Genomic DNA, 21,540 nt, shown 5'->3' on the forward strand with positions numbered 1-21,540 from the left:
CGCCCAGGCTGGTCTCGAACTCCTGACCTTGTGATCTGCCTGCCTCGGCCTCCCAAAGTGCTGGATTACAGGCGTGAGCCACCACACCTGGCCTGAATTGTACATTCTTTTATGACTAGTTTCCTTCACATTTCTAAAAGGGTGAATTTTATGGTATGTGAATTGTATCTCAATAAAGTTGTAAAATAACAGCTTTAAACAGTTTAAAAATTCAGGCACCATCTCTGCAGCTATAGTGGGTCAGATTTCACTGAATTACATAAAAAGGTTATTATGCAAGATTTACAGGATAAAAACCAGGCAGAGGTCAAGTGCAGCAGCTACACCTGTAATCCCGATACTTTGAGAGGCTGAGGTGGGAAGGTTACTTAAGCCTCGGAGTTTGAGGCCAGCCTGGGCCACAAAGCGAGACCCTGTGTCCTCAAAAGACACTTTTCTTTCTTTCTTTCTTTCTTTTTTTTAATTAGCTGGGCATGGTGGCACATGCTTGTAGTCCCAGCTACTGGAGAGGCTGAGGCAGAAGGATTACTTGAGTACTACAGTGAACTATGATCACGCCACTGTACTCCAGCCTGGGCAACAGAGAAAGACCTTGTCTCTTAAAAAAAAAAAAAAAAAAAAAAAAAAAAAAACACCAGGCAGGGTGTCATCACTAGAGTTTAAGTATATTTCTGCACAGGTAAATAAATACATAGAATCATTATTTATATAAGGAATATCAGATAAATTCATTATTCAATTTAACGATAATATTTATTTATTTATTTTTATTTATTTATTTATTGAGACAGAGTCTCGCTCTGTCACCCAGACTGGTGCACAGTGGCGCGATCTTGGCTCACTGAAAGCTCCGCCTCCCAGGTTCACGCCATTCTCCTGCCTCAGCCTCCAGAGTAGCTGGGACTACAGGCGCCCGCCACCACGCCCGGCTAATTATTTTTTGTATTTTTAGTAGAGATGGGGTTTCACTGTGTTAGCCAGCGTGGTCTCGATCTCCTGACCTCGTGATCCACCTGCCTTGGCCTCCCAAAGTGCTGGGATTACAGGCGTGAGCCACCACGCCCAGCCCAATTTAATAACTTTAAAAATAATTTCAAAGCAGATATTTTTATGACAAATAGTACAAAAAGGAAAACTTTAAAAAGAGAAGAAAAAAAGAGCAATGGCCATCGCTGTATCAAGTACCCATTTGAAGGAGGGGGAGTTGTACTGATTTTCACTGCGTGTCAGTTTAAATTATCCCCGAAGAATTTCTGGCTAGGATCCAGATACCTGTAACACATATTTTACATGAAAACTCAAATCTTCACAACAACCTCGGTCTGGGGTGTGCTTATTCCCATTTATAGATAAAGCAGCTGAGACTGGAAAGGCTAAGAAACTTGCCAGGGGTATCGATGACACTAACGATATTCAAACGCAAGTCTTCCTGGCTTCAAAGCCTACCTTCTCTCTTCCAGCTAATTTCATGGCACTGCACAAATAGTTTCTCGGAACCAGATGAAATGCCTTAGCCTACAGCCCCAAGCAAGCAGTATTTCTTCTATGCAATACCAAGACAACAGTACTTTTAAACAAAAGCTTACATTTATCTTTAAACTTAAGACATTATATGTGTGAACATCAACTGAAGCGAAGAAATGTGGATACTGAAGTAATTGTTATTTAACTATTTTCTGAAGTAACTAAGAAGAACAGTAATTCCCATATTAAGGATCATCTGACTTTGGCTGGGCGCAGTGGCTCGCGCCTGTAATCCCAACACTTTGGGAAGCCGAAGTGGGTGGATCATTTGAGGTCAGGAGTTCGAGACCACCCTGGCCAATACGGCAAAACCCCACCTCTACTAAAAATACAAAAAAATTAGCTGGGCATGGTGGCGCATGCCTGTAATCCCAGCTACTCAGGAAGCTGAGGTGGGCGAATCGCTTGAACCCAGGAGATGGAGGTTGCAGTGAGCCGAGATCACACCACTGCACTCCAGCCTGGGTGACAGAGCGAGACTCCATCTCAAAAATAAATAATTTCTTAAAAAGGTCATCTGACTTGAAAGGGGTGCTTTTCCCCATCTACAGATGCAGCTGGAACGAGACTGTCAAAGAAAATAAATTACAGCGGCAAATCCCGAGGGTTTGCGATCCTGTGGCTTGTGTATCCATGGGGCTCAGGGTGGTCTTCACTTCCCCGTCATTTAAGGTCACTCAGGCCCTCCCCAGAGCCAGTTTGCTGGGGATGTTGTCTGCATGGTGAGTGTCACCCAGGAGGATCCTCATGGGAGACTGAGCCTGTTCTATGCTATAAACATCACACAGGCAAGAACAAGAAAAGCAGATAAATACTGCCATCCTATCAGTTTGTTTATTTTTGACTATTCCGTTTCTCAGGGAAACAGGAAATGTAAGAGAATGGAATGTTTGTTTTTTGGTAGGGCAGGTTTCGTTTCATTTCTCTGAATATGCTACCGGTATTTTTCTAAGACACACTAAAGGTGGAATGAGGTGATGCAGGGAGCTCAGAGGTAGGATTAGAAGACCAGAGAGCTCCAGGCTGGGCAGGGAGACCACAGACCTCACTCTGCAAACATCTCCTGGGCCCTCCTGTGTGCCTGACCAGGGTCAGGACAGGTATAAGGATGAAGAAGGCAGGCAGGATGTCTATCTTGGGCACCTGGGGGGGTGGTGGCAGCGTTTACTAAGGTTGGAGTCCAGGAAGAGAAAAGAACATTTTTGATGGGAATTCATGCAGTTGTTTGGAAATGTTGAGTTTCAAGATCTGCAGCAGCACCTGGTGGCCGGGGTCAGGAGGCAGGTCTGTCATTCAGGAGAGGCCTGAGGGTTCAATGTTGAGTAGCCACAGACACTGCGCCACCCTTCTCGTGGGTCAGACGTTCCTCAACAATCACACAGATCCATTTAAAATGGCTAAGAAAGAAGAAGAGATGAGTAGGCTGTGACATAGGCCGCGAAATGCAAGCCAGCTGCTTGGGGAGGTGACATTGGAACTGACTTCTGAAGCATGCAGAAGAGTTGGCTGAATGAAGAGAAGCACGGAGGGACTTTGCTGCAGGCAATTTAAAAACAGCATATGCAAAGGCCCTGTGGCCAGAGGGGACAGTGTCAGTATCCGGGCTGGAGAGAAAGCCAGTGAGCCTTGGACAGAGAGGTTGATGTGGGGAGTGTGGGTAAGATGGGTTTGGAGCAGAAGGTAGGGATCAGACCACACAGAGCCCTGTAGGCCGTGAAGTTGTGTCTTCACATATTTGCGTTTCCACGTCTCACTCCTCTAGGTAGATGTGTCACAACATGGCAGAATTACAGAAGAGATGCAAAGGTCATCTTGTCTGTGCTCCTTCTCCTGATGGGAGTGGCTCTATGTGCCGTGCTTAAAATTCCAAGCTGAATCTGTCAGATGCTACACACCGAGGTTAAGCTTTATGAAGCAGCTGTGGGGATGCCCCTGTGCTCTCTGTTGCATGAGTCTGTTTTAAATGTCTACCACAAACCCCATTTCCGGACTGCCCTATTTCTGTCAAAGACTTCATAACGTGCTCCCTGCTCACAACCTAGGCCTCAGGCTTCCTTCCCTTCCTGCTTCTGAGGAATAACAGATCAGCCTTTGACGTCCCCCAGCCCACCCTTGCTGCCGTGCCCCTGAGATCATAGATGTGGAAGAGATGAGAGCAAGGACAGACTGCCATCCTACGCCAGGCCAGGCCCTGAGCATCCTCTAAGTTCATTTGCGCCTCTCCACTGGCAACAACCATCCAGTGACCAACTCCTCAGTGACCAAAATCTATCATAATGTCCATTCCTCCCATCAATCTGGTGGGATTCAAGTGATCTTCCTCTTTGGGGTATGAGGAAACTGAGTCACAGAGTGGTCAGTGACTTGCCCAAGGGCTCACAGCTGTAAACGTGGGAGCCAGAAATGAACTGGCGTCCTTCTACCGCTGTTCATGCTGCTGCCACTTTGCCCTGCCCTGCCTGGTGATGACAGCAGCCAGTCTTGTCCTAACAGGTCTGCTGGCCTCCACCCATGTGCTCCAGTTCTGGGCACAGGGGAAGTGCTGGATGATCATAGTAGTCCAAAGGAGGTACGACATGGGACGGAGCAGGGGCAGGCGGGTCTGGCTGAAACCTAGCTCCTCCACTTTCTTGCTGAGTGATCTTAGGCCAGAAACTTCAGCTCTCTTTGCCTTTATTTCTGTGTATGTAAAATGGAATAAAGATAGGAGCTACCTCATAGAAGAAGTGTCAAGAGGTTTACGTGGGGTGATATATGTAAAGTGCTTAGCCCCATGCCTGGCACACACTAAGGGCTCAAGAGATACGAGCTGTTGTTTCCACAGCCTCCCGAGAACTCTTCCTAAAGCCTGCTCTACAGGTGTCTACCCCACTGCATCCAAACCCTCGACGGTTGCCTGATATCCATGAAACACAGTTCAAACTCCTACCTCTGGTGCCAGGCCCCTCACAAGCTTGCCATTCCTGATCTGTCCACCCTAATTCCAGCTGCATCCCCAACAAACCTTCCACTCGAATCAACCTTACCCACTCCTTGCCCCCACATTCCTCCTGACTCTGCCTGTTTGCATATGACTTTTCCCACGTGTCATGGAAGACTTTGTCTAACAGCCATTCAACAAACACGCTTACTGTGTGCTGGGCCTTGTGGAGAGTCCAGAGATGCAGTGGTAAACAAAACAGCAAAGGTTCCTGTCCTCAGATCACCTATGGGGAGTGGAGAAACAGACAGTTGAAAACAAAATGAATGTATAATTTTTTTTTTTTTTTGAGACGGAGTCTCGCTCTGTCGCCCAGGCTGGAGTGCAGTGGCACGATCTCGGCTCACTGCAAGCTCCACCTCCCGGGTTTACGCCATTCTCCTGCCTCAGGCTCCCGGGTAGCTGGGACTACAGGCGCCCGCCACCTCGCCCGGCTAGTTTTTTGTACTTTTTAGTAGAGACGGGGTTTCAGCATGTTAGCCAGGATGATCTTGATTTCCTGACCTTGTGATCCGCTCATCTTGGCCTCCCAAAGTGCTGGGATTACAGGCTTGAGCCACCGCGCCCGGCCAGAACGTATAATTCTAAATGATGTCTAGAGCTAGGAAAAGAGAACTCTCAGAGTGAGATAGAGAAGATAACAGGAAGCACCTACTGGAGACCAGTGACCAGGGAGGGCTTTTCAGGGACAGAATTTCAACAGAGACATGAGTATGAGACGGGACTGGCCTAGGAAAGACTGTGAGGAAGGGTCTTTCAGGGAAAAGGGGAACAGCATACGCAAAGACTGTGGCCGGAGGGAGTGCAGCACATTCAGTAAAGAACTGAAAGGCCAGTGGGCTGGAACGTAACTGGGAGGTAGGAGTCGGGCTGAGGAAGAGGAGGGAGACACAGGGGATGAAACAGAAGGCATGGGGGAGAGCTGGATCAGGCAGAGCCTCGGAGGCAGGAAATGGAGGCCAGCTCCTCCTGGAAGTCTTCCCAGACTTCAGTCCTTGATTTCCTCCTCCAGATTCTTCTCGATCTTGATTTTCCCATCACTTGCATAGGACCAGACTCTGCCTATGTAAATCTCCAGAGTCAAGGACATAGGAGGAGTTGCCTCCTTTGGTGGGAGGCTGCACGGGTCACTCCAAAGTCCTGGTTCTCTGACTCTGTGGCTTGAGGATGCAGCTGTGACAAGGCTGCCCTGGGCTTCCACTCCCATCTCTAATCCTCCCAAGGGAACACCCAGCATGGGCACTGGGCTACCCCCACTTATTTTGGTTTCTTTGGGTTCTTTTGAATAAAGCCCTTATCTGGGTGGGGATCTCTGTTTTCCAAAATCGGTCTGCCCCTTCTGACAGGATGTCAGGCCTCTTACGCCACTGGGCAGGGCTTCACTCTGGAGTGCCCAGGCCATGGGAGCGGGACAGGGAGCCTATGAGAGGCTGATGCAGACCTTGGCATCCCCAGGGGAACTAAATAAAGCTATTGTTGGGAAGGAAAGAGAGAAAATAGCCGGCAAGATGTTTTTTGTCCTCTGTGACCTGTCTGTGTTTGGGGAGGGGTTGGCATGTTGCAAAGGGGTAGAAGGGGGAATGGCCTTTGACACCCATTTGAACAGCTTGGGAAGTGGCGGGTGGCAGGACAGCAGGGCAGCAGCACCATCTTCACTGTCTGACTTCAGGCAAAGGGCTGTGTTTTCTTTCTTTCTTTCTCTTTCTGTTTCTTTCTTTTCTTTCTTTTCTTTCTTTCTTTTTTTTGATGGAGTCTTGCTCTGTCGCCCAGGCTGGACTACAGTGGCGCAATCTCGGCTCACTACAAGCTCTGCCTCCCAGGTTGATGCCATTCTCCTGCCTCAGCCTCCTGAGTAGCTGGGACTACAGGTGCCCGCCACCACGCCTGGCTATTTTTTTTTTTTTTTTTTTTTTTTTTTTGTATTTTTAACAGAGACGAGGTTTCACCATGTTAACCAGGATAGTCTCGATCTCCTGACCTCATGATCCGCCCGCCTCGGCCTCCCAAAATGCTGGGATTATAGGCATGAGCCACCACGCCCGGCCGGCGCTGTGTTTTCTTATCTATAACATGGGGGAGGGAAAGGATGCTACCATCCATAAAGTGCCTGGTCCCATTCCTGGCCCTTACATAACAGTAACTATAGTCATTTTAGCCTGGAGGTAATATGGTGGGTGATTCACCCTGTACGCAATGCCGTGGCATCCACTTTCATTTCTTGAGCTCTAACAACTGACTTTAGAAACTGAAGCCTGGGCAACAGAGCGAGACTCCGTCAAAAAAAAAAAAAAATGTCTGCAAATTCTGCTGGTTCTCCCTTTAAAAATCTCCTGGCCTGACCTGGAGGAATTAAAACACTAGCTCATAAGGACATGTGTACAAAAATGTTTAATGAGCTCTTGTTTATAGTAGCAGAGAGAGAGAAAGAGAATGAATAACACAAATGTCTATTAATAGGAAACCAGTGCATGTGTACATGTGTAGATGGTGCAGCTATTCTTAAAACTATCAGGATTGGCCAGGCACGGTGGCTCACGCCTGTAATCCCAGCACTTTGGGAGGCCGAGGCAAGCAGATCACAAGGTCAGGAGATCAAGACCATCCTGGCCACCATGGTGAAACCCCATCTCTACTAAAAATGCAAAAAAAATTACCTTGGCATGGTGGTGGGTGCCTGTAATCCCAGCTACTCGGGAGGCTGAGGCAGGAGAATCGCTTGAACCGGGGAGTTGGAGGTTGCAGTGAGCTGAGATCATACCACTGCACTCCAGCCTAGTGACAGAGCGAGACTCTATCTCAAAAAACAAACAAACAAAACAAAAACCAAAACTATCGGGATAGGACTATCTTTATTGACACGGGAGGAGGGGTGTATATGGTGTGATGTTAAGAGATAAGAGCTATTTTCAAAAATACAGACATCAGCCTCAGCCATATCCATGCATTCATGTTTGCAAAGATTGCACATGGTGAGGGATGGGGAGGACTACATCCCAGCCACACTGGGGAGGTGAGATTAGTTACCTGGTCTGGAGAAGGGGAGTGGGAGAAGATAAAAGAAAATAAAAACATCTGTAGCAAAAATAAGAAAACACTTATGGTATAATATTAAGTGAGAAGATAGATGCAAAATTCTACCTCTAATATTGTTGTAAAGTATCCTAGGGGTTTTATTGGACATGTAAAAATCAGAGGTAACGTGCACCAATACAAACACTGATTTGGTTAGATGATGAGATTGTAGACAATTTTTGTCTTGAATTTCTATGGTCATTTTAATACTATTATTTCAATAAAGAAGTGTCACAAAAAAAGAAAAGAAAAGAAAAGCTCCAGGAGTGCTCCCACTCCCTCTACCATCTCTTCCCAGTCCAAGCCCAACCGGTGGTATTTAGTGTCTTTACAATCAATTCCAAACTGGCCCCTGGCCCTTCAGTCACCCCTAGCACAAATTCATCCTGCCCATAGCTGGCAGGTCACTCCCTGGTTCCAGAACTATCCTGCTTCCCCACTGTCCATCCAAGCAACCTGAACTCCCCTCTTTGGTTTCAAAGGACCCCAATAATCTGGCCCCAAATTACATTTTCTGTGTCCACAGCACTAGCCCGGAGTCTTGCCAGCCCATACGTGGTTCTAAAAAGAATGCTGTTTCCAACAAGTCAAAGTAAAAAATGGCAAAGGAAATTTTCCCCTAGTATCAGGAAAATCCATTGCTTTGGATGAATGCTGAAATGTTTTCTGTGAAATATCTTACTTAAACATTCTCAGATTTTTCTAGATTGAGGCGGGTGGATCACTTGAGGTCAGGAGTTCGAGACCAGCCTGGCCAACACGGTGAAACCCTGTCTCTACTGAAAATACAAAAATTAGCCGGGCATGGGGACACACTGGTTCCTGGTGCCAAAAATGTTGGGACTTCTGCTCTGGAGACTTGCACATGACCGCAACCTACCCCCACGCCTTCCTGCCATGCTGCCTCACTCTGGTCTTTCATTGTACAGCCCATGGGTCCAAGCAGATAGTAAACCCTCTGAGGGCAGAAATCTTGTCTCAACCTTCGGTGTGCCCCAACCAGCACAAGAACAGAACAAGTCACATAGTTCTCATTCAGTCGTGCCCACAGAATTGATTTGATATTATTTTATTGACAACTATCATGAGGGGGAAGCATTTGTTACACCTCAGATATGCATGTGATTCCCAGAAAAGTGTGCCTTGATAGAGAGAGTGCTTGACAGAGAGTCAAGACACATAAACTTGACTTCCGGTTCTGCCTTCGTGTGCCTTGAAAAACAATCTCGTCCCTCTTTGGGCTTTGGTTTCTATAAAGACATGTGTATTTGTTTTCTATTGCTGCCCTAATAAATCACTGCAAACTTAGCAGATTAAAAGAATCGCTCCCCTCCCCCTCCCGCCTTATCATCTCACAGTCCTGTAGGTCGGAAGTCCGGATGGCACAATGGGCTTCTCTGCTCAGGCTCCCACAAGGCTGAAATCAGGATGCATTCTCCTCTGGAGCTCGATTCTCCTCCAAGGTCATTCTTATCACTGGAAGGATTCTGGTTTTTGTGACCATGGATGTGAGGTCCCCATTTTCCTACTGGCTCTCAGCCAGGGGCCACCTTCAGCTCCTGCAGACGGTCCACACGCCTGAACACATGGTCCCCATTCATCTCAAAGCAGCAATGATATACTGAGTCTTTTACATGATTTCAACCACTCTGACTTCCTCTTCTGCCAGCGGCCTGAGAAAGCTATTTGCTTTCCAAGGCTCGTGTGATCAGATGAGGCCCATCCTTATTTTAAGGTCTCCTGTGCCATATAACATAACATGATATGACAGTCTCATCACACTCACAGGCACCAGTGGTCACAGGGTGATACCTTCGAGGCTATTCCTAGAATTTCACCTACCACAACACCGTAGCACGAGGGTTCCATAAGGTAATTGATCAGGTTCTTTCACATTGAAAGCGTCAACCTATTGTCACCCTCTGACTCTGTGCTCTGGTGTGATCTCCTGGTTTTCCTTTGTTTGATTTCATTTCATTCCCTCCGTTGTCAGCAGATGCTGCCAGGCCAGAGCCTTCTCTCTCCTTCCTTAATCATCTAGTCTTCCTTTACCTCTCCCCTGACCCCCACAAAGCCAGAGTCAATTCCTTCCTCCCCTCCCTTCTACTTTACACTTTAGGTTTCAGCACCATTTGATGCTAAGCAGTTTTACATTCCTTATTTCTTCTTGCCCAAAAAGTCCTGTGAGTTAGACGTGATCATCCCCATTTTGCAGATTAGAAAACTGAGGCTCAGAGAGGTTAAATATCTAATCTGAGATGAAACAGGGAGTAAATGGCAGAGCTGCTGGCACTCCCGCAACCATGCCCTTTCCAGTTCTCACCAAGGTAGCATATGATCAGACTTGAGGGGACAGAAGGGAAGAGAGAGAAAACCCATTTCCCCTCACCTCAAGCTCCACCTTAAAATGAGATGAAAGTGAAGCTCCCTTAGTGATCCAGGCAGTCCCTGGACTGCTGGAGGTGCCTAAGGTCTGCATAGGTTGGCTGGGTGTGATGATTCAGCCAGGTAACAAAAGTCCTTTGGTGAAAAAAAAAAAAAAATGTTTGTAGTAATATTGTTTATAACTGGAAAAATAGAAACCACCTGAATGTTCATCAACAAGAAATGGTAATGTAATCATGAAATGGAATACTATGCAGCAATGAAGATGAATCAGAGTTATACATATCAGTGTACATGAATCTTACAAACATGTGCACAAAAAAGTTGTATAAGAGTATTTTTTTTTTTTTTTTTTTTGAGATGGGGTCTCGCTCTGTCGCCCAGGCTGGAGTGCAGTGGTGCAATCTCAGATCTCAGCTCACTGCAAGCTCCGCCTGCCAGGTTCACACTATTCTGCTGCCTCAGCCTCCCGAGTAGCTGGGACTACAGGTGCCCACCACCACACCCAGCTAATCTTTTGTACTTTATTAGTAGAGATGAGGTTTCACCGTGTTAGCCAGGATGGTCTCGACCTCCTGACCTTGTGATCTGCCTGCCTCAGCCTCCCAAAGTGCTGGGATTACAGGCATGAGCCACCACGCCCGGCCAAGAGTATTTCTTATACCACTTGTATAAAGGTTTGTGAGTTGGTTTTTTTGTTTGTTTGTTTGTTTGTTTTTGAGACAGGGTCTCACTCTGTCACCCAGGCTGGAGTGCAGTGGCACAGTCATAGCTCACCGCAGCCTCCAACTTCTGGGCTGAAGTCATTCTCCTGTCTCAGCTTCCCTAGTAGCTGGAACTACAAGTGTGTACCGTCATGCTTGGCTAATTGGTTTTCATTTTTTGTAGAGATGGGAGTCTCACTGTGTTGCCCAGACTGGTCTTGAACTCTTTGTCTCAAGTAATCCTCCCACCTCAGCCTCCCAAAGTGCTGGCATTACAGGCATGCACCACTGCACCCAACCTTATAGAAGGTTTAAAATTGTCTAATATATATTGCTTGGGAATCATATGTACTAGTAGAATTACAAATAAATGCAAGAAAATAATAAACATGGAATTTATATGATGGTTACCTCTGGGATGGGTGGTATGAGAGGGTGATCAGAAAGAAGTACATCAGGGTGGCTGGGCGCAGTGGCTCACGCCTGTAATCCCAGCACTTTGGGAGGCCGAGGCAGGTGGATCACGAGGTCAGGAGATTGAGACCATCCTGGCTAACACGGTGAAACCTCGTCTCCACTAAAAATACAAAAAATTAGCCCGGCATGGTGACGGGCACCTGTAGTCCCAGCTACTCAGGAGGCTGAGGCAGGAGAATGGCGTGAACCCGGGAGGCGGAGCTGGCAGTGAGCTGAGATCGCCCCACTGCACTCCAGCCTGGGTGACAAAACGAGACTCCGTCTCAAAAAACAGAAGTAAATCAGGGGTTTTAACTGTCTAGGCAATCTTTTATTTCTTAAGCAAGCTGATGTCCATAGTATTGCTGTTTAAGGCTTTTTTGATATGTGAAATATTTCATAATTATTATTAAGCTAACAAGTAATAACCACCAGGAGTATTCTCATCACATAATATTAAGTGGAAAGAGAAGGAAACAAGATTGGATATCCACTATACTCCCAATTTTGTAAAAACAGAACAAATCAAGGGAAACTTAAATATAGATTTTTTTTTAAAGAGCAGCAGATAATAAACCAAAACTGTTAGAAGTCTGAGGATGATTTTTATTGACTTCTTTATACTTAAGGTAATTGATATCTGTATCAATCAATAAGGTAATTGATGAGGTTCTTTCAATTAATCTTATCTTATTTTCCAAAGGGTTTTTTTTTTTTTTTTTTTTTTTGAGACGGAGTCTCGCTGTCTCTCCCAGGCTAGAGTGCAGTGGCGCCATCTCAGCTCACTGTAGGCTCCGCCTCCCGGGTTCATGCCATTCTCCTGCCTCAGCCTCCCGAGTAGCTGGGACTATTTTCCAAAGTTTTTATAGTGAGTACTTACTGCTTTTGGAATCAAAATCAAATGCTGCTGTTTTTTTTAACATGTATGTATTGACCATAGACACCAGGGTATGGTAAGTTTTAGCCTGAAATCAAGAAAAAAAAATTATGGCCGGGCACAGTGACTTCTGGGGCTGGAATCCCAGCCCTTTGGGAGGCTGAGGCAGGCAGATCACCTGTCAGGAGTTCAAGATCAGCCTGACCAACATGGCGAAACCCCGTCTCTACTAAAAATACAAAAATTAGCCAGACATGGTGGCGCATGCCTGTAATTCCTACTAATCGGGAGGCTGAGACAGGAGAATTGCTTGAACCCAGGAGGCAGAGATTGCAGTGGGCCAAGATCATGCCACTGCACTTCAGCCTGGGTGACAGAGTGAGACTCTGTCTCGAAAAAAAAAAAAAATTATTTAAAGTCTACTACAGGCCACTCTTGTGCTAGACGTTAAAAGGGGACTGTTCACACCAAATGGGAGTCTGACATACCCAAGTTCAAGTCCCAGCTCCACCCCTTTCCAGCAACTGACTTGAGTCTCGATTTTCTTATCTGTAAAATGGTGATTAAGATACTTTCCCTGGTTGCCTCATGAGGCCAGTGTGGGGGTAAAATGAGATGAGGGCTACAGAATGGCTTCGTGATGCACGGGCGGCCTTCTGCAGAGGCTCAGCAGCTACTACAGGACAGACCAGGCAGGAGACATCAAGAGGGCAAGGCTGGGTTCCTTCGGTGCCCACAGTGTAAGAGGACAGACAGTGCCGTCCACGGACAGCCAAGGAGAGGGGGTCAGGATGGCCCCGGCTAGGAATGGTCCACTTGGAAGGAAGTGATGTTATTAGTACATAACTAGGAGGGATAACCTTTGGCCTCAAGCAATGCAAAATGTGCTTCTAGAAACTGAGAAAACACTCTAAAAAAATGCATGAACAACATGAAAGGGGGAAAGCAAAGCTCATACCTGAGTCCTGGCTTCCTGGCTCTCTGGTTAAGTGATGGTGGCTGTGGGAGGTACACAATCCTCCCAGCCCAACTGTCTCACTTGTGTCGGAGGGAGAAGCGTGCACGCCTCCTAGGTCTTGCTAAGAGGCCTGATTGAAGGACAGATTCAGTATCGAGCACCTTCCCTGGATCAGGCCGTGTTCTAGGAGCTGGGGGTGCAGCAGGGAACCCACCAGGCAAGGATGCTGTCCTCAAGTGTGGCTCCCTAAGGGAGGTGACGCAGAGCAGTTGCTCATCACGGAGCCTATGTGGTGCAGTCAATAAATGCTTGTGCCAGAGGCAGGCATGGCCACTACTATTAAGCAGCCTCGTATGGTGGCTGCTAGGGAGACTTAGGGGAAGTAGTGAAAGTTTTCAGGTGGTTGAAGTGTTATTTGAAAGAATAATGGGCCTGGTGCAGTAACTCACGCCTGTAATCCCAGCACTTTGGGAGGCCAAGGCGGGTGAAACGCTTGAGGTCAGGAGTTCGAGACCAGCCTGGCCAACATGGTAAAACCACATCTCTACTAAAAATACAAAAATTAGCCGGGCATGATGGCAGGTACCTGTAATCCAAGTTACTTGGGAGGCTGAGGCAGGTGAATCGCTTAAACCCTGGAGGCGGAGGTTGCAGTGAGCCGAGATCGCACCATTGCACTCCAGCCTGGGCAACAAGAGCAAGACTTCATCTCAAAAAAAAAAAAAAAAGAATAATGTAAGACAGGACTATGCTAGGAATCATTAAGCTGCCATTCACTGAGTGCCACACATGTAATAACTCAATCCTCACAGCAACCCCATGGGATACTGTTATTATGATCTTCATTTAACAAATGAGGAAACAGAGGCACGGGTCAGTGCAGTGACTTGCCTGAAGTTGCATAGCAGTAAAGCCAAGATTGGAAACCAGTCGGTTTGTCCTGCTCCCTTGTCTCTGCAGCTTGGTGGGTGCCCCAGACAAGCTGGTCTTAAGAGCTCAGAGCTTCCTTTGGAAGCCAAAAGCGCTGACACTGAGAGTGTCTGGTCCATGGCAGGGTGACCATCTGTCAAAGCATTCTTATGGGGATTTCCGACCATATCAGATGAATGGATCTTTCTGTGGAACAAACAGCACCCAGAGCCTTGGTGGCAATGCTCTGAGATGCTAAGAGTGACTTCTTCTTGTCTCTTTCAGGTCACAGCCCCACATTTCCCGGTGGTGGTCAAGCTGGGACATGCCCACGCTGGAATGGGAAAGGTATGAGAAACAGCCCTTCTACTCACAGTGGACACACCTAGAGATTCCCCAGACTACCTGTTCCTCTCTCCCTCTGTCCCCCATCAACCCCTTAGCACAGGCACCCAGAACAGAGTGTTAAAAAGAATCCACAGTACATCTCCCTCCCCTCCCAGCCCACCTTCCTCAGAGCTCCTGGTGCACAGAACATCTCTCCAGTTCGGTCCATCCTTGCCAAACCCTACCTGGAATTGCTAACTAATCATTCTCTATGATTGCGACTCGAGAAAGGGATGTAGAGCATTTTATTGACTGTAATTCTTTTGTGAGGGCTTGCTGCCGTCATCTCCACAGCCTTGTTGTAAGCCCGTGTCTTACTTACCTCTTTATTACTGTATTAGTCTGTTCTCACTCTGCTATAAAGAAATACCTGAAACTGGGTAATTTTAAAGAAAAGAGGTTTAATTGGCTCATGGTTTCACAGGCTGTACAGGAAGCATGGCTGGGGAGGCCTCAGGAAACTTACAATTGTGGCAGAAGGTAAAAGGGAAGCAGGCCTGTCTTACACGGCTGGAGCCGAAGGAAGAGAGAGAAGGGGGAGGTGCTACACATTTTATTTTGTTTTTGAGACAGAGCCTCACTCTGTCACCCAGGCTGGAGTGCAGTAGCTTGATCTCGGCTCACTGCAACCTCCACCTACCAGGTTAAAGTGATTCTCATGCCTCAGCCTCCCGAGTAGCTGGGACTACAGGTGCGTGCCACCACGCCCGGCTAATTTTTGTATTTTTAGTAGAGACTGGGTTTCACCATGTTGGCCAGGTTGGTCTCAAACTCCTGACCTCAAGTGATCCACCTGTCATGGCCTCCCAAAGTGTTGGGATTACAGGCCTAAGCTACCACACCCGGTCACACACTGTTTAAAAGTGCTACACACTTTTGAACAACCAGATCTCATAAGAACTCACTGTTACAAGAACAGCAAGGGGAAAATCCGCCCCCATGATCTAATCACCTCCCAACAGGCCCCTCTTCCAACAATGGGGATTATAATTTGACATGAGATTTGCGTGGGAAGCCAAATCCAAACCATATCAATCACTGTAGGACTGACACCTAGAAAATGACAAACACATCTGGCTCCATGGAAGAAGCCCCCAGAGTCAGTTAACTGCAAAAGTCAATAATATACTATATTTCACACAGTCACACATAACATCCTGGCGAACTGTATTGGTCAGACTGTTTCAGTTGCAAGTGCCAAAACGTTCAAGATATTAGGATGTCTGAGATAGTTCTTGGTAGATTCGAGCAGAGCTGGATCCAGGAGTTCAAATGAAATAGAGCCTGATCTCCCTCTTTATCTCTTGGTTCTGTTCATCTCTACTTGGCGTTTTCTTCAGATGGTCTAAATGGCTGTGAGCTACCCAACCTGGTCCCTAAGCTCACAATCTCTAAAGGATAAAGACCCTCTTTTTGTCCAGCACCTCTATATCTAATCCCATGGAACCTTGTTTGGATCAATGTGCTTGGCCTCAACAATGGGATGTGGAGATGGTTTAGCCCCAGTCAAACCATATGCATCAGAGTCCCACAGGAAAGGGGGCACTAGGTCTCCCACAGTTTGCATCTCAAACCTCTGGCTCAGAAGCAAGTGGGAACATGTAGATCTCAGTACCTGTCACTCACATTGGAGGGGACTTGAGCCCAGACACAATGCCTAACACAGTGGATCCTAGATAAAGTACAGCTGGAGCTAAACAATGTGGGGCCAAGTAGACACCTTGCTTTGAATAGGCCCACCCAGACATGAATAATTCTTCATCTCACACCTATAGTTGTCCCCACCCTGTTATGCTTTCTGTATGCCTAAACTCCATTCCCTTCAGGCAGTCTAAAAAGGAATGGGTCAGCCGGGCATGGTGGCTCACGCCCGTAATCCCAGAACTTTGGGAGGCCAAAGAGGGCGGATCACCTGATGTCAGGAGTTAGAGACCAGCCTGACCAACATGGAAAAACCCTGTCTCTACTAAAAATGCAAAAATTAGCCAGGCATGTTGGCACATGCCTGTAATCCCAGCTACTCGGGAAGCTGCAGCAGGAGAATCTCTCGAACCCGGGAGGCGGAGGTTGTGGTGAGCCGAGATCATGCCATTCATTGCACTCCAGCCTGAGCAACAAGGGTGAAACTCCATCTCAAAAAAAAAAAGAAAAAAAAAAGGGGGGGAAATGGATCCGGCAGGTCAGGGCATGGCCCACAGCTTGGACATCTGCATAAACTTGAGCGAGTTACCATCTAACTTCTCCTGTTTCCCTCATCAGTCAAACGATAATTCTAATAACTACCTTTTAAAAAGAGTCCTCCCTTCAGAATATATCTCTCTAGAAAGTGCACAACTTGAGGGCAGGATGTTCTGCCTGTTTTTCCACTGCTGCATCCCAGGGCCCTGAGTGGCACCCGGTACACAGGAGCCCCCCTGTCCTACTTCTTGCTTGGGTGGATGAATGAACGAACCTCTCTTTAGCCATCATGCTATGTCTGCCCAATTTCCTCGCCTCCCACTCCCTCTTCCACCCCTGCATATGGCTCCAACCCCCTTCACTCCACTAAAGCTGTCCTCTCAGTGGTCTCCAGTGGTCCTCTGTTGCTAATTCAGTGGGCACTTTTCTGTCCTTATTGGAATCCCCCTCTCTATCATTTAATGTGGCTGGCCATCCTTCTGTCCCAAACTCTCTTTATAGTGGCCTCTGGTGCATGCTCCTTTTCTGGCTTTCCTCCTTTCTGTCTCTGGCCACTCCTTCTTCATCTCCTTCAAGAAGTTTTCTTCTTGCGTCATCCCTAACCATGGCTATTCCATCTGCACACCATCCCTGAGTGCTCTTGTCAACTACCTCAGCTTCAGCTGCCATCTGCATGCCAACAGACTCCCGAGCTGCCTTTTTCCTCCCCAGAGCATTAGGCTCTTATATCCAGTTATCTCCCCTATGTCTCTATTTTGTCTCCCATGGAAACCTCAGACTCTAAACATCCCAGACCAGGCTCAGCATCTTCCCAGACACCCTCGCCTCCCTCCTTCTCCTCCTCTTCCTCCTCTGCTTCCTCCTGTGACCTCCATCTCTGCAGCAGGAACCACCAGTCATTCGGTTGCCTCAAAACAGAAATCTGGGAGTCATCTCCCCCTCCTCCATATCCAAATGGTCTCCACGTCTTGTCAATTGCCCCTTGTTAATGTTTCTCTGACCTGTATCTTTCTCTCCACCCACTGCCACCATCTTGGACAGCTCTGGTAAAGTCAAAGCATTCCCAAGAATTAAACTCTGTGCCTAAAGCTTAAAATAATCCCCAAATGACATAAAAAGAAGGAAATACTTAAAGAGATGAGAAACTCAGGTCCAGAAGGGCCTCCCAAAACACGGAAAGGAGGGGGCACTCCAAGGATTAAAAAAAAAATGACACAGACCAGAATAAACTGAGGTTTGCAAAAATGCTGAGATCAAGGGAAAAGAGCTTTTCTCCTTATGTTTGGAATGAGAAAACTTGCAGGAGCAGTCTAGACCAAGTTGACGAAGCAAATGATGTCATGTTCATAGCTGAGAGAGAGAAAAACAAAGCTGGTACCTCCTGTGGTACATTTACCATCTCTCGAGAGTGACGATTGTCCTCCTGGAGACAAGCAAAGAGAACATTCCTAGAAGAAAGTTGGTAAGGAGGCTGTCAATGAGCTCAGTGTTGCTTGAAATCTACCCAGGCCCCCATGGATGGAATTGCTGGCCTATCCCAAACTATACTATTGTTCTTTTATACTTGTGGCGCCTACTCTATGCTGAGAATCAGAAAATCAATAGGACCCAGTCCCTGTCCTCAAGGAATTGGAGAGATAGTCGCATAAATATGCATAATGTGTTGTTGGGGCCTGGTAGAAGGCTGTGCAGAGGGTATGAGGCTTAGAGGAAAGAACTTAATTCAACCTAGATGGAAAAGGCATCCTAGGAGAATTGAGGCTTGATTTAGAAAGACAAGTGCATGGCCTTCATTGGTGCTGGTGATTAAGAACATGCCCAGGAAAGGAGAAAACTCAACTAGAAAGAGGAAACCTGGCATCAGGGAAACTGCTTGCGGTTGGGTGTGCCTGGAGATTTAAGAAATCCTAACAAACAAAAAAGACTAGAAGACAAGAGATGGAACAATTACCCTCTTGTATTAAAATAAAAAAAAATAGTGGACATCATGAGAAACAGAAATCAAAATATAGTGAAACTCTCATGCCATTCTGGGAGTGCTTAGACAGTGGTCCATATTCATGGGGCTACCATAAGTTCCTTAGAAGTCAGTCAGGTTAGACAAGCGGTTGAGAGAAAAATGATCTGCTCCCGGGCGGGAGGCATTTGGACGTGTCTGGAGGAAATTTTATTTGTTAGAACTTGGGGATGGTGAGGGTGTAGTACTGATATCTACCAGGTAGAAGCCAGGGGTGCTGTAAACATTCACAGTACATAAGACAGCTTCCCACAACAAAGAATGGTACTGCCCCAAAATGTCAATACAGTCGATCCCACTTATCTGCTGGCGATACATTCCAAGACCCCCAGTGGATTCCTGAAACCACAGATAGTTCTGAATATCCTGTTTATTCCTCTACATGCCTATGATAAAGTTTAATTTATAAACTAGGCACAGTGCTCTTGAACTTTGGGGCCACTATGAAGTAAAATAACAGTTACTTGAACATTCCGTGACAATGGATCCGGTAACTGAGATGGCTCCTACGTGCCTAACGGGTGGGTGGCATATACAGCACGGACGTGCCGGACACAGCGATGATTCATGTCCCAGGCAGAATGGAGCTGGGTGGTACAAGATTTCATCACGCTACTCAGGATGGTGCGCACTTTAAAACGTCGGAATTGTTTATTTCTGGAATGTTCCATTTAATGTATTTGGACCGCAGTTGACCGTGGGTAACCGAAACCACAGATAAGAAGGGACTACTGGAGTATCAAGATTGAGAAACATTGGACAAAACTAACTTCATTTCCTTTTTTGGAGATTTTACCAGACTAGAAACCAGAGGAAGCCGTGGTGACAACAGAGTTCAACATGTTTCAAAGCATGTTCTGAAGAATTATAATTACTCAGGATGCCAAAATATATTTTTGTCATATAGGTTTGGAAAACTCTGCATTAAAGTAAGCTTTTAGTGCAGGACTTCTTAGAGTCATAAATTTTGTCATATACATTGTGGGGGTACAAGAATATGGAAAAGTAAGCAGAAATTCCCAGATTTATCTGACTCAAGAAACCTTTGGCCATTTTCTGTTGAGATGGTTGTCCTTTTATTAATTTGTAAGAACATCTCGCATTTGAAGAACATTAATGCTTTGTCATACTTTGGAACTGTTTTCTCCTTTTGACAATGACCTGTTCGCCTTATTATTCAGTTTTTAGCAATTTTTAAAGTTTTTTTTAAATGCAGCCATATGTCTCCATCTTTGGAAACAGATTGTTATTATAGCGGCTAAGGGTGTTTATTTGAATCTAGGTCACACCACCTAATAGTTGTGAGACCTTAGATAAGTTGCCTCCCCCACTTTAGTTTCTTCTTATGTAAAATGAACGTAGTAATAGTATGAGCTTCATAAGCTGGTTGTGAGGATTAAGAGACATTATGTACGTCAAGCACGTAGCTCAGTTCCTGGAACAAGTGGGCACACCAGAAATATGACCTGTCGTCATTAAGAATGTTCAGACCTGCTCTGGGGACCCAAAATCCAACCTAAGTCAGTAGGGGAGATACGACTAAATAGCATCATATGTCAGAGACTTTATTTCACTTGGCTACAAGTTTAGTATGACTCAGATGAGGACTGGGTTGCCAAAAGCTCTAATCAACAAATGCCAAATAAATAGATGAAAATAGGCTCAACTTTATTAGTCATCAGGGAAATGCAAATTAAAACCACAATGAGTTGCCACTTTATAGCCACGAGAATAGCCAGAATTAAAAAGATTAATAATGTTAAGTGTTGGTGAGAACATGGAACAATTGGAACACACACACACAGAAAGTATAAATGTTTTGTAAAAGCATAAATTTGTACAACCACTTTGGAATATAGCTTCATATTGCCTACAAAGGTGATTACACAGGAGCTATATCAGGTATAGCCAACCTAAATACATGAATGTGTGACTGATGCACATGATTATACTAGCTTTGTTTATAATTGCTGAAAATTCATGTGTCCATTTAACAGAATAGATAAATCAATTGCAGTATATTCATATAAATGGAATATTTTCAGCAATAAAAATTAATGAACTACAACTACATATAGCAACTTGAATGAATCTCACAAATGCACCATTTAGTGAAATAAGTCAGAAACAAAAAATTGCCTATTTCTATAGTTCCATTTATACAAAATTAGAAAACCAGGAAAACATAACTATAGCATTAATTCATATACATATATAGGTGATAAAACTTCTAAGAAAAGCAAGAGATTGTCACCATAAAAGTCAGAACAGAAGTTATCTTTAGAGAGGAGGGAGGGGATAGTCATGGAGATGAGGCAGAAGTAGGCAAAGTTCTAGTTCTTGATTTAGGGAGTGATTTTGTGGGTATTTGCTTTGTGATAGTTCATTGAATTGTTGTTTTTTGTTTTTGCCCTTCTTCATAGTTGTGCTATATTTCAAAATAAGATTTAAAAAACATAATTCACTCTTAGGATATATGAATGGAAAGATGATACCCAAAACAAAAATGAGAGCCCTGCACCTAGCTGGCCAGTCCACAGCCAGAAGATTGTGTTGTTCTGGGTTGCACCAATTTTGGGTATTTGAGAGGGATAGTGACAAATTAATGTATGGAAGAATGAACCAAGTAGTGAATGGATGAGGCATATACCCCAGAAGAACTAGAGACAGTGTGACCAACATCTTCAGAAACATGGAGGATTGTCACAGGAAGATAGATTAGACCAATTCTACATAACATCTAGTGGGCAGAGTTGGGACCCAATCAGTGATACCAGTCCTGTGGAAAGAGCAACTTTCTAACAATCAGAGGCAAGTCTTACTGGACTGCCCCTTTAGGTAAAAGGGTCTCATCACTGGACAGCTGGAGCAAAGATGAGAGAGTTAGGAAACTTGTTGAGAGTTTCAAGAGATTAGGTATTATGTGAGGTTCTTCACCTGAGATGTTTGCACCCTCTGAAATAGAGACAAACTTGTATGTGTGTTTATGTGTGGATGTGACATGAACATTTTGGGAGAAAAGGGTCCATAACTTCCTTCAGCTTCTCATCAGTCGCCTACGACCAGCCCAATTAAGACACCATGGAGGTGACC

At 45.7% G+C, this 21,540-nt stretch overlaps 1 protein-coding gene across 2 annotated transcripts in view; it reads left to right on the forward strand.

Annotated features, from left to right (window-relative positions):
• The window catches only part of SYN3 (synapsin III), a 543,258-nt gene that overhangs the window by 446,859 nt on the left and 74,859 nt on the right, over positions 1-21,540 (forward strand). For both annotated transcript variants that reach the window (XM_007975579.3, XM_007975580.3), the window contains exon 7: positions 14,151-14,213. In XM_007975579.3, the coding sequence (XP_007973770.1) occupies positions 14,151-14,213 (63 nt within the window). The remainder of the gene's footprint in view (positions 1-14,150; positions 14,214-21,540) is intronic.

This window comes from Chlorocebus sabaeus, chromosome 19 (genome assembly GCF_047675955.1).
Source record: "Chlorocebus sabaeus isolate Y175 chromosome 19, mChlSab1.0.hap1, whole genome shotgun sequence".
Classification (NCBI taxonomy): Eukaryota; Metazoa; Chordata; class Mammalia; order Primates; family Cercopithecidae; genus Chlorocebus; species Chlorocebus sabaeus.